Here is a 12903-nt window from a genome sequence, read left to right as displayed (position 1 = left end):
TTCCTGGTCTGTGAATAGGCGCATTATGTCTCCCCAGGCTGATGTGGGAACACACATGCATGGCGGTGCATGCAAAGTGCCTGGCACATAGCAGGCCCTCAGTTTTTAGGGGTTACTTTGAGGGGCCCATTACTCAATAGAGCTTTTGGGATGGGTTGGGAAGTCTACAGGTCCTTCCACTGTCTTCCTTGAAGACCTGGGACAGGAGATCCTGAGTGTTCTAGAGCATCCCCTGTGGAAGCCCTGAGCCGTCCTCCACTTTCCCATTTGACAGAGGGCGCAGGCTCCTGCCCCACTGGAGTCCAGGCTGACCTGGTGTCTGCTTTGTGAGCCACTCACACTCATCTGATCGCTTCGAGGTGGAGTGGCTGATATCCCTGCAAGAAGGCAGGCCCAGGGGTCCTGCATGACTGGCCAGGCACCCTTCTCATCCTGTTCTCCCCACAGGGTGACTCTGGTGAGATGGGATTCCCAGGAATGGCTGGCCTCTTCGGACCCAAGGTACAGATTCCCATTCTACACCGTCCCTCTTGGGGTCCCATCCATCCACCTGCTTGTTCATTTATTCATTTATTCACTCAACAAATATTTCTTGAGCATTTGCAGCGTGGGCTGGAACACAGCCAGGGTCTAGCATGAACACCTGTGTCTCCCAGCACTCACATTCCAGCAGACCTGGGTTCTAAACCCAGCTCCACAATTCACCTGCTCTGTGCCTCAAGCAAGTTACTCGGTCTCTCCAAGCCTCAGTTTTCTCATCTATAAAATGGGTATAATAACAGCAAAGGGTTGTTACAATTAAGACCAGAGACCTACACCATTTAGCACCGAGCCAGCACTCTGGCACCTGCTGAATAATTGTGCACATTTGTTACTCTTCCTGGAGCCTCTCAGGTAAGGCGTCTCTTGACAGGGAGGGCAAAGGTTGGCCAGACCTCGGGTGGCAGAGCGCTGGAGCCCTCGCCCAGTGGCCGCCCAGACACCGCAGCCCTTCCTCTGCCTTCTGCAGGGCCCCCCAGGAGACATCGGCTTCAAAGGCATCCAGGGCCCTCGGGGGCCTCCTGGCTTGATGGTGAGTCCTCTCCCTGTCTACCCCAGCAGGGACAGTTATCCGAGGCCCAAGGCTGGGCAGCCATCAGCCGGGGGGCCGCCCCTCCTCCTGTTCCTTCAGCATTGAGCCCCTCCGCCCGCAGTCTTCTCTCCTGTTTCCATACCTTCTCTCATGCCGTTCCTGCCAGCTGGGCTGCCATCCTTTCCCCCTTCACTGCTCCCCCCGTCCACTGGTGCCCCCCCCGCAAGGCACATAGGACGGGCTCAGGAGACGCACGGCCTGGCCCCCTCGAGGAGGTCTCCCTTCCATCCCCTTGGGACACTCAGGCTGCCCTCTACCCTCCTGTCCCTGTGACTGTGTGCCCCAGGCCCTGGGACAAGGACACACAAGCCTTTCTCTCTCCTTTAGGGGAAGGAAGGCATCATTGGGCCCCTAGGAATCCTGGGACCTTCAGGACGCCAGGTATGTGCAGGGGGCTGGCCAGGAAGACCGCTGGGGCAAGACTGTCTCTGTGACCCAGGGCCAGTCTGAGCCTCAGTTTCCCCATCTGGGAAGTGGGGCTTCCCCTCTGAGCCCCCTCTCACTGGGCCGTGGTTTATTGCAGGGTCCGAAGGGCGACAGAGGCAGGCGAGGGGACTTGGTGAGTGGATGGGCTGGGGACAGTATGGCAGGGGGTACGGCAGGGTTGGGCTGGGGCAGGGGGGAGCGTGGCTCAGCCTGGTCCTCTGACTCTTTCTCCCTGCTTCTGCTCCCCCTCTAGGGATTGCAAGGTCCGAGGGTGAGTGGGCTGGGGTATGAGGGCTGGGGGGACGGGGGAGTGGGAGGGACGGGCCCTCTGGGTTTCCCCTGCCCATGACCAGGCACGTCCTTGGGCACGTTTTTCCCTGTGGGCCTCAATCTGTACCTGGGCCACCATCGTGCCCGGGTCTCAGGTCTGCTGGAGGAGGCCTGGGCTGGGTGGGGGGCTGAGAGGCCTTTGACCGGGGCCTCAGTGTTCTCCTCTTCCTCCAGGGTCCTCCCGGTCCCAGAGGGCAGCCCGGCCCACCGGTAGGTAGCTGTGTGCTCGGTACCCCTTGAACTGCAGGGCAGCAGATGGGGTTCCTTTGAATGAGACCCAAGGCTGTGCTGGCAGCCTTCACAGGACTGGCCCTGACTTCACAGGCCAGGCCAGGCCAGGCCTCCGGGACAGTGTGGCACAGCCCTGGTAGGGCCAGGCAGAGACCAGCGTGGTGGGTTCTCTCACGCCCTGACAGCCCCCAGGACTGCAGCACCCGGTCCCCATCAGATACAGACCCAGCCTCTTCTTTTGCAGGGTCCTCCAGGGAGCCCTATTCACTTTGTAAGTTGGAGAACATTCTCTGTTGCCTGCGTGGGGTAAGGCCTGGGGGGTGGTGTCGGGGGCAGGTGGCGGCAGTGGACCCCTCTCTGGCCAAGGTGGCCCTAAACTGCCCACGTCCCTTTGCCGCTCCATACTGGATCCTGGACCCTGAAGCAGCAGAAAGAGCCCTGGGCCGAGAGGCAGGATACCCAGCTTTTAGTCAGAATGCACCCCTGACTATGAACCCAGGAAGACCTCCCACCGCTGGCTCCGGGGTCCTGTCGGTACACTGTACAGATCCGTTGACAACTCTTTAAGGTTCTGGTACCGATTCCACCCTGTGTGTGTTGGGGAGGGGGGTTCCCCGCACCAACAAGCAATGTTGGGGACACACCAGCTGGGTGTCCCACAATTCAACTCAGTCCTGACACTACCTGGAGTTAGCATCAGATTCCACAGGTTGAGGGCTCAGTCCTACAAGGTTGCCGCTGGCTCCCCCATCCCCCAATCCCCATGTCCCTCACCCACCCCCTCGCCGCCCCCCTTCAGGTTTGCCAGTGGCAAATCCAGGTGTCGCCTGTGCTTCTGGCCAACTGGCTGTAAACCAGAGCTTCCCACCATGCCCTCCTCGGGTTCCATTAATTTGCTAGAGCGGCTCACAGAACTCATGGAAACATTTTACTTATTAGATTGTTGGTTTATTATAAAAGGCTGTCACTGAGGAACAGCCAGATGGAAGATGTGCATAGGGCAAGGCACGGGGCAAGGGCACGAGCTTCCCTGTTCTCCCCGAATCTCCGTGTGTTCACCAACCTGGAAGCCCTCTGAATCCAGTCCTTTGGGGATTTTATGCAGGCTTCATTACACAGACATGATTGATGAAATCATTGGCCACTGGTGATTGACTCAACCTCCAGCCCCCCCCTCCCCACCGTGGAGACTGTGGGCCGTAACTGCAAGTTCCAACCCTCTGATCACACGGTCGCTTCCACCAACCACAAGCCCCCATCCTTAGGTTACTTACAGCAGTCCAAAAGTCACCTCATTAACATAGCAAAAGATACCCTATTCCAGGAGATTCCAAGGCTTTTAGGAGCTCTGTTCCAGGAACGGGATTGAAGACCAAATATATATTTCTTATTATAAACCATAATATCGCAGAGTCCTTCTAGCTCAGATTCTGAGTCCAAAGAGGGCCGGGCAAGGTTGCAGGTCAGGCCTCTGTGTTCCTCCCTGGGGGGTACCCTGGCCTGTATGAAGGCATGGCCCCCTCCCAAGCCCTCTGACAAGTCCGTCTCCATTTCACCACGGTGACGACTGACTGTTAGAAGCAGGCCCTGACAGCGTTCCCCGGAGCGGCCAAGGAGAAGGACTGAATGGGGGAGGAGCCCCTGGGCCGGGAGGTGCTCGGAGCCCCTGTTCTCCTCCCCTCTCTGCTGCTCGCTGCCCATCCCTCTGCCTCGCCCACAAAAACGGAATGACAGCCCTGGCCTCTCCCCCTACACCTTTCCTTCTTCATTCAGTAAGGAAGCCAGCTAGGGGGAAGTGAAGAGATCTAAGAAAAACCTTCTCCCTCTGAAAAAATGGGAGATGAGAGGGTTTTGAGTTTTTTCGAATAATAACTAATATATTCAGTGCTTGTTACATGCCAGACAGCATTAGAAGTGCTTTTCACGTATTAACTCATTTATTCCTCTCAACAGTTCTGAGAGAGTTTTATTGTCATGCCCATTATCAGGATGAGACAACTGAGGCAAAGAGAGGTTAAGCAACTTGCCCAGATTGTGCAGTTAGTAAGTAGCAAGGCTGGGATTTGAACTGGAGAAGTACCTCCAGAGTCCTGGCCCCAGACCCCAATCCTGCGCTTTACTCACTGTCAGATTCTCCCCCTCACTATTTTCATGGCAAGACCATGGCTATGTTTCTGGCAAGCCCAGTGCCAGGGATGGAGCTACAAGTGTATGCGAGACAATTACAGTGCAAGCCAAAGGGGAGACACGGGGACTGTGGGAATGTAGAGAAAGGGGTCCACACCCAGCCTGGGGGCAGAAACGTCACGAAAGAGTTCCCATGGCAGCTGGCGTCTATAGGATGAGTGTAGGGCAGGGTTTCTCAACGGCAGCGCTGTTGACATTTGGAACCAGATGATTCTTTGCTATGAGTGATTGTCCTGTGCGTTGTAGGATGTTTAGCAGCATCCTGACCTCCACCCACTACATGCCAGGAGCATCCCCTCCTCCAGTGGTGACAGCCCGTAAAGTCTCGAGGTATTGCCAGATGTCCACTGGGGGCAGCGTCTCCCCTGGATGAGTACCACTGGAATAGTAAATGGGATGGTGGAGGGAGGGAAGAGGCAATGGGAGCAACATGTGCAAAGGCCCAGTGGCTAGATAGAGCATGGTACTTAGGAACTTAGAAGTACAATAGTGCGTCTGGTGCCCGGAGCACATGTGGGAGAGAGAAGAGAGGCAGGGCCAGAGACCGCAGCACTCAGTCCAGGTCTTATAACCATGCTGAGGAGTTTGGACTTCATCCTGAGGATGTTGGAGCACAATGGAAGTGCCTGGAGGAAGGGAGCGGAAGGGCCTGTTTGCAAGGGGAAGGACAGAGCTCCACCGAAGGCATGCTGTTGGCCACGATCCCGCCGGGGACGGTGGGGTGGGAGGGCTCTTGCTCAGACCCTGGAGCGCCCGCTTGGTGGGTGTGTGGGGACCAGGAGACACACCCTGTCTTCTCCCTGCACAGCAACAAGATGACCTTGGGGCAGCTTTCCAGACGTGGATGGACACTAGTGGAGCACTGAGAGCAGAGGTACCACCAGGGGCCCTGCCCACGTGGGGCCCCTTCCTGGGGGAAACGGAAATGATGGCCCATGTGTGGTCAGTGCCCTCCACGTGGCCCGCACTGAGTGACTCATGGCCAGAGCAGGGGCCAGAAACGGGCCTGAGCCCTTTCTCTTTCCTCCAGAGCCCTTTCCTCCTGAGTCAGGAAGAGATGCTCAGCTGGGTCCAGAGCCCACAGCAGCTTCCGCGGTTCAGTCCCACAACCCGCCAGGAGCAGGAAGCTCGTTGTCAGTCCACAGGCTCTGCTAAGACCCTGGCCGGTGATCAAGTCAGCCCCAGGATATGAGGCTGAGCAGGGCCTCAGGTGTCCTCTAGTCAAGCCCTGTCAGGAGTGCCCTTGGCTGCTTTGCCTCCTTCCCGCGATGGGGAACTCACTACCCCCCAGCTCAGACCTTCAGACATTTCCGTTTGTGCCCTGAGCAGGATGCTGGGGAGAGGTGATGCCGAGGTGACTCTCTCAGGGCTCATGGTCCAGGGGGAAGGGCAGATGGAAAGACCCGTTATCTTCCTTCCATTCTGGGGGTCAGTGGAAAGTCCTTCACCAACCCCTTCCCGGGGGATTTGGGACCACTCCCTTGACGCCTCGCTCACGGGGACCTTCCTGTTCTGCACAGGAACCAGGCTGACCCTCTACTCCTCTCAAGCCTCCAGGCCCTCCTGGCAGATCTGCCCCCACCTGTCCCTGGTCCCCAGTTTCTTTCTTTGTTCAGTGGAGGGAGACCCAAGTGTGCCCCCTGCTGGGAACTCGGATGTCTCCTCAGTAGCAAGAACTTGGGGCTCTGGAGGCTCGGACCTCCAGCCAGGCCAGGACCTCAAGAGGCCGATGGGCACCCTCTCTCCCCACGACAGGGTTACAGCCATCCGGACCGGCTGGTGCTGGACCAGGGAGGGGAGATCTTTAAAACCTTACACTACCTCAGCAACCTCATCCAGAGCATTAAGACGCCCCTGGGCACCAAAGAGAACCCCGCCCGGGTCTGCCGGGACCTCATGGACTGTGAACAGAAGATGGTGGATGGTACGAGGGCCTGTGGGGTCTCAAGCGAGGGCTTCCTGCCCCAGGGGTGGGGCAGGGCGGGCAGGGGGTTCTGGGAGGAGCTGGGGGGATGGTGCCTTAGAGTCTCCACTGGGCCAAGTTTCTGTCCTCGGGGAGGCAGTCATTTATTCACTCAACAGACAGTCACGGAGCCCCACGATGTGCCAAGGGCTTGTGCTTCCTGGGGTGTGGGGATATAGTGGGAAACACAGAGGAGTGGTCCCGCCCTTCCAGAGCCCACAGATCCGCAAGCTGTCCCATTTCCGTGCAATGAGACAAGAGCTGTGGCAGAAAAAGCCCCCAGGGCCAGGAGGGGACCCCATCATAGCTTCCCTGCGGAGCCAGGATTCCCCCTTTCTATCCGCACCTCATCCAAGTCTCTTCTCTCTCTGTGAGCTGATGTGGTGCCGTGGAAGGACCACAGTTTTGGAGGCAGAGAGACCAGAGTTCGAAGGTCAGCCCTGCCTCTGACCAGCTCTGTGAGCTGCGCAAGCCACCCTGCTCTCCGCTGAGCAAGAAGGTGGACGAGTGGCCGGCTGTCCTACTCTTTTAGCTCTGGGGCCTTTGGCTCCCTTGGAAACCCAAAGGGGAAACCAAGTGCCAGCAGAAGTGCCTGGTTGATAGGGGAGAAGCCCTGACTCCCACCAAGCTCTAGGAGGATCACTAGCCTTGGCGGCGAAACCATTCAATTAAACAATCCCTAAATCCCTTGGGCAAGTGACTCAGACTCTCTCAGCCTCAGTTGTCCCCTCTGTAAAATGGACGCTACCCAATAGCGACATAGGCAAGGGCTCCACCATGTGGCCCCTCCGGGGACTCTGCCAGCTGTGAGCTCTGCCCAAAGGGTTTCCTTCCATCTCTGCGGCTCATAGAATCCCTTTTCTGCTCACCCTCCCTGACTTCATGTCCAACTGGGGCTCAGCGGGTCACAGGGTGTGGGGTCCACCTGCAGAACCAAGCCCCAGGTTCCTCCCCACATATATATATATATATATATATATATATATATATATATATATATATATATATATACCACCCCCATCCCATGCTGCCTTCAGGTACCTACTGGGTGGATCCAAACCTTGGCTGCTCGTCCGACACCATCGAAGTCTCCTGCAACTTCACACATGGTGGACAGACGTGTCTCAAGCCCATCACGGCCTCCAAGGTACCCATCTGCTCCCCAGCTCCCACTGGATGGCCCTCTCTACACCCCCCTGCCCCCTGCCCTGGACCACAGCCCACCCAGGTTTGGGACTGAGCCTTGACTATCTTGCTACATTGCCTTGAGAAAGTCATCTCCTCTTTCTGAATCCCAGTTCCTCATCTGTACATTGGGGATGAATTGTTCAAAATCCATGGTTTCCAAACCCTTTTGAGTTGTGTGATGCTAATGGTTCTTTCTTCAAATAGAACTTTCTGCCTAATATCTAAAATGGCAGAGTTAGCCAAGCTGGCCTGGCTTGGACAGCCATGACCATCAGCACAAAATAAATCAGTGTGATGCTCACCTGGGATATGTGTTCCAGGGTTGTATATGCAAATATGTTACTTACGTTTGGTGCCCGCTTACCATGTGCCAGTCTCCGGGCTGAGAATTTTCTCTGTACCGTCACCCCCATTTCTATTAACGATAACCATAGAAAAACTAATTTGTTTGCAAATTAAGTCTAGTTTCAATAAATTTGATTATTTACATAAGTGCAGCAAGAAGAGTGATTGACAACATAGGCTCTTTGCTGCTTTGCTGTAACCTTTCATAACGAGTCTCAGATTGAACTTTCAAAAGCCCCTCCAGGCTAGGAAGCCAAGCCAAGAACTTACCATCAGACTTCTCCTGGAATACCTATAGACTTGGGTGAATTTCTCTCTTCTTAAAGTCCTCAAAATATCCTGAGATTCCTGTACCTGCCAGGAAGTGACCTTCCTTACTCACCTGGTAAGGCTGCTGGGAACCCTGTAATCAAGGTAACAGGCTGATTTTTCTAAGGGGCTTTATTGGCTCCATAAAGTCAACTTTAGTTCCTTAAGTGATCTGGTCATATCTGAGTCTCTTATGTCTCTCTCGAATATGACATTCCATTCATAGCCTTGGTGATAACCAGTATTTCCAATTGTGTCCTGTTACAAGGAGAATAGATTCTCATTGAACTTATGCAAATAATTATACTGCCATGAGAATACTCACCAAGAACTTCTGAATTCTAGAAGGATCAGGTAGGGAGAAACAGCAGTTGTTTCATCATTGTTCACAAAGGTGTACTTCACCAAATGGCTGTAATTCATTGCTAGCTTAAAAGAAAAGTTTTCCTTAAATGTGGAAACAGAGATTAAAGAACTGCCAATGTTTCCAAAAAAGGCATAAAAAGTTATAATCATCCTCATCAGTTCATTCAGTCCTATGTAATTGATCCTTGATCTTGATCTTTTGTTAGCAGTTTCATGAATCCAGTTTTTCCTTAGAGTTCTATAAGTTCTTACCCATTCAATGGTATGACTTAAAAGTTATCAGAAACCTGTACTTGTCAGAGTCCTTTCCATGAATCTCCTTGAAGAGGAAGCACTTCTGCAAAGGCAGCGGAGTAAAACAATAATTATAAATGATAAAAGACTGACAAAAGAATGACATTTTTAAATGCCTATGGTTAAAGATCTGATGGGAGTTCATTATGATGCAGTTGACAAGGAAATTTGGTTATTTCTGTGACACACAACATTTTAAGATGATAGCTGGAGTTATAGTTGGTTAACATAACATATCAGACTTTTAGGAATTTCATATTATTTCTGGAACACCATATTAATAACATATACCCATTCAAGGATATCCATAAAGAGAAGGTGTATTTCTTATTTGACAATGTTTCCCATGTGATTTAACATATCAAATAAGCCTAATTAGTTTAATGTTTCTCTTTTTATAAGGAAAGAGATGGATCTTTTGAGATGTTCCAACGATCCTCTGGAAAACCCCAGTTACTTCCAAGTCAAAAAGTCTTCACTTAGAACTTGATTTTGGGAAGTCTGTCAAAAATGTCAAAGGTTTTGGACACCTGACTAAATAGAATCACAGATCATTATGAAAAAATGCTTAATTATCTACTTAGCCAAAGTGACAAAAGATTTTAAAAGCAAATACAGATGGTTACATAGTTGTGAGAAAACTTAGCTCTTTTGATATTGAGAAGACTGTGTCTTCTAGATAACTAAAGACCTCATTAAGGCAACATGAAGCACAGGAAATTATTTTGATAAAACACAAAATCTTTGCTTTCTAGCCAGATTACTTAAAAGGTAAAGAAAAACTTTTCATAATCTCTTAACAGGAGCAGACCAATACTCCAAGAAAACTTTGTCCTTATAGCAGATGAAGAAAATTACATAAGCACATTATTGATATTAAAGCTTATTTTTTTTAAAAAATTCTTATAATAACAGTCCAATTTTAGCCAACTTGACCACACAAGGTAAAATTCTTTTTCTCTCTCGTGACAATATGGTTAAACTACCTACAAAATCTTCATTAGACAGTAGACAAAGTCGGCCATCATCCTAAGCTAATTTTCTTTTGTAATAGAGATAACATGGATTTATTTGACTAGTAAACCCTGTAAAGTTATTTATCTGCAGTATATATAATGCTGATAACCATGAAGACATACCTATTTTAATTAAAACAAACTTAGACTGGCTTTTATTTACCAAAGATTATCCCAGATCATGCGAACTTGAAAAACATTTGGATTCGTTTCTATATTTCTGAGTTTTAGGAATACCTAATTCATGAGTGCTTATTTTTAAGCCAGTTAAACAGAGCTCTTTTACAAATTAATTTTGGCAATACCATTCAGAGGTGGAGAGAAAGAAAAAAATCACATATACATCCAGAGACTTACATAAACACACAGAGACACTGAGATGCTATAGTTTCCACTCCAAAATTTTAGCCATGAATCAGGTACAACAATATAAAACTTACTAGTTTCTAAATAACATTTGACTCCAAATTGTGTCTGACAGGCAGAACAAAGTTACCTGCTCCAGTGGCTAACGCTTTTTACTAGTATTTGTGGAGATGACTTTTAAGATGTGTATTTGTTCTTGACAAGTAATATTAAAGAGACTGTGGACTAGATTTTGAGTAAGAGAGCTTTTATAGCAGTTTGTATTTAAGAGGCCTCTTCTCCCTCATTTTTTTTCTTCAGCCTCAGGCAATTGTGGGTAGAGTTTTAGTTACCTCCTGGGGTGTTTCCATTTCAAAGATTTAATCTTCAAGGGACAGAGAAAAAAATGTAAATTTTCTTCCAGGAGTGTTAGTGCCTTTTGTATGGTTTTGGCAGTTCCAATAAAATGTGGTAGTACCACCCTATAATTAGGGGAGTGTGCTATAAAAATAATTCTCTGCCCATCAGCAGGACTAGCATCTTGGCAATCATGGTAACAAAATAATAATAATAATAATTCTTTGGGTCAAATGGGGCCTCTTCAGAGTTGAAAATGAAGAGGGGTCATTTAGATCACCACGACCATGGAAATGGTAAACCCACTGGACCATGCCAATTTTGCACAGCAGGAGATGGGCCTCATCTTAATGTTTTCCATTCACTGTGAGCCTTAGCAGTGATCACTGTGATGGAAGGATGCAACCATGCCAGGAGTAAACATCCAAAAAGAATAAGGGCCCTGGTGGAATATCAGTGGCTCTAGGGGCCTTTGCCTTCCCTCATCCCTCTTCCTCATGCTAGATGCCTGGATAACCCCGTCAACTTTTCCCTTGGCAGCAGGGACGCCTTATAAGGTGTGTTTCTTAGTTCTGCCGAGGGGAAAGCCGCGGGGGCTGAGGAAACAAGCATATAGCCCGGATGGATCTTTAAGAAAATTACGGATTTTAGGGTCTTTAGAGGTATTGGCCAGTTGTTGAATTTCGGCAGATTTTTTTTTTTTTTTTAATTTTTTGTGGTACGCGGGCCTCTCACTGTTGTGGCCTCTCCCGTTGCGGAGCACAGGCTCCAGATGCGCAGGCTCAGCGGCCATGGATCACGGGCCAAGCCGCTCCGCGGCATGTGGGATCTTCCTGGACCGGGGCACGAACCCGTGTCCCCTGGATGGGCAGGCGGACTCTCAACCACTGCGCCACCAGGGAAGCCCGAATTTTGGCAGCTTTGAGTAACAATTGAGAGCCTGTAACAAACAAACAAACAAAAATACCAAAATAGCCAATTAGTTCCCCTCTCTCCTTCCTGCTACATAAAATATTTAAGAAAACTTTGAATTTCAGTTAAAGTATAGTTTTTTATCTCAGTTTCTACTTCCTGATTTTCTCCTGTTATCTTAAACTGACGTATTGTTACTGGAAAATTTTGGATGGCATCACTGTGAACCGTCTTCATAGCTCGCTGCTTTCCTTCCCAGGGTGTTCCAAGAGACCTCTCTGGGACTGAGGTCTGCTTCCACTAGCATGATATGCACGGGGTCTTTGGGAAAAGCCCTTAGGCCTCTAGTGTCGTACCAGAGCCTTGGCATGTTGGTATACCCCCAGGATGCTTCCATGGGGTTTTGCATTTATCAAGGAGCTGGTGCGCCTCCTCAGGGTTCTTAGGAGGTGCTGGCATCAGATTTTTAGGCCATTTATATTTGCCCAATACTTTTGTTGTTCTTTTTTTTTGCGGTACGCAGGCCTCTCACTGTTGTGGCCTCTCCCGTTGTGGAGCACAGGCTCCGGACACGCAGGCTCAGCGGCCATGGCTCACGGGCCCAGCCGCTTTGCGGCATGTGGGATCTTCCCGGACCGGGGCACGAACCCGTGTCCCCTGCATCGGCAGGCGGACTCTCAACCACTGCGCCACCAGGGAAGCCCTGCCCAATACTTTTTTTTAACATCTTTATTGGAGTATAATTGCTTTACAACGGTGTGTTAGTTTCTGCTGTATAACAAAGCGAATCAGCTATACATATACATATATCCCCATATCTCCTCCCTCTTGCGCCACCCTCCCACCCTCCCTATCCCACCCCTCTAGGTGGTCACTGCCCATTAATTTTTTTAGTAGCATCACACCAGGGATGGGACCCATAATATCCCATTGGGTCAGGGATGAAGAATGACAGTAATGAGTGAAGTTTTGACACAGAAACCATAGATCTCTGTTGTGTTTTCCTTCTGGAGGTCCACTGGTTTCCAGTTGCAAGGCTATTTCACTCTTCTGGATTATGACATGTGGTCCAGGCATAACCACCAACTCAGTGGTCATAGGTGGAGGTCTCCTATCCTCACCTACAGGAATATTTCCCTCCTGCCTTCAGCCAAGAGCCTTTCCTTGGGCAGTGACTTAGCCTTGTGCTCCAGTTCACTTTCCTTAACTCTTCCCTTGAGGCATGGAGGACCCTTACTCACATTAATAGTCAATTAAGGCCTTTATAATTAGTGGTCTCAGTGGCTAGTTAGAGCCTATGGCCTTGATCACACTGCTCTGGGGAGATCATTGGATTATCATGGCAGCCGTGACTTTTTGGATTGGATACCATAGCAATATGCAAAAGCACTTAGCAGTGAGACAGACCCCCAGCAAGCAGTGCTCCTTCCCCAGATGGTGATACCCACCTGAGTTAGGTGGTTAGTAAGCAAGTTGCAGGTAAAGGGCATCCCATCCATTGA

At 50.4% G+C, this 12903-nt stretch overlaps 1 protein-coding gene across 1 annotated transcript in view; it reads left to right on the top strand.

Moving 5' to 3' along the window:
• COL27A1 (collagen type XXVII alpha 1 chain) overlaps positions 1–12903 on the top strand; it is a gene marked incomplete at its 5' end in the record, with an annotated part of 145297 nt that overhangs the window by 128067 nt on the left and 4327 nt on the right. The window contains 10 exons of the mRNA XM_079706055.1: positions 448–501; positions 1010–1072; positions 1460–1513; positions 1656–1691; positions 1812–1829; positions 2063–2098; positions 2364–2390; positions 5115–5180; positions 6062–6230; positions 7307–7416. Of these exons, the coding sequence (XP_079562181.1) occupies positions 448–501; positions 1010–1072; positions 1460–1513; positions 1656–1691; positions 1812–1829; positions 2063–2098; positions 2364–2390; positions 5115–5180; positions 6062–6230; positions 7307–7416 (633 nt within the window). The remainder of the gene's footprint in view (positions 1–447; positions 502–1009; positions 1073–1459; positions 1514–1655; positions 1692–1811; positions 1830–2062; positions 2099–2363; positions 2391–5114; positions 5181–6061; positions 6231–7306; positions 7417–12903) is intronic.

This window comes from Hyperoodon ampullatus (genome assembly GCF_949752795.1).
Source record: "Hyperoodon ampullatus genome assembly, chromosome: 6".
NCBI classification, from domain to species: domain Eukaryota; kingdom Metazoa; phylum Chordata; class Mammalia; order Artiodactyla; family Ziphiidae; genus Hyperoodon; species Hyperoodon ampullatus.
This window is presented reverse-complemented; position numbering and strand designations above follow the sequence as displayed.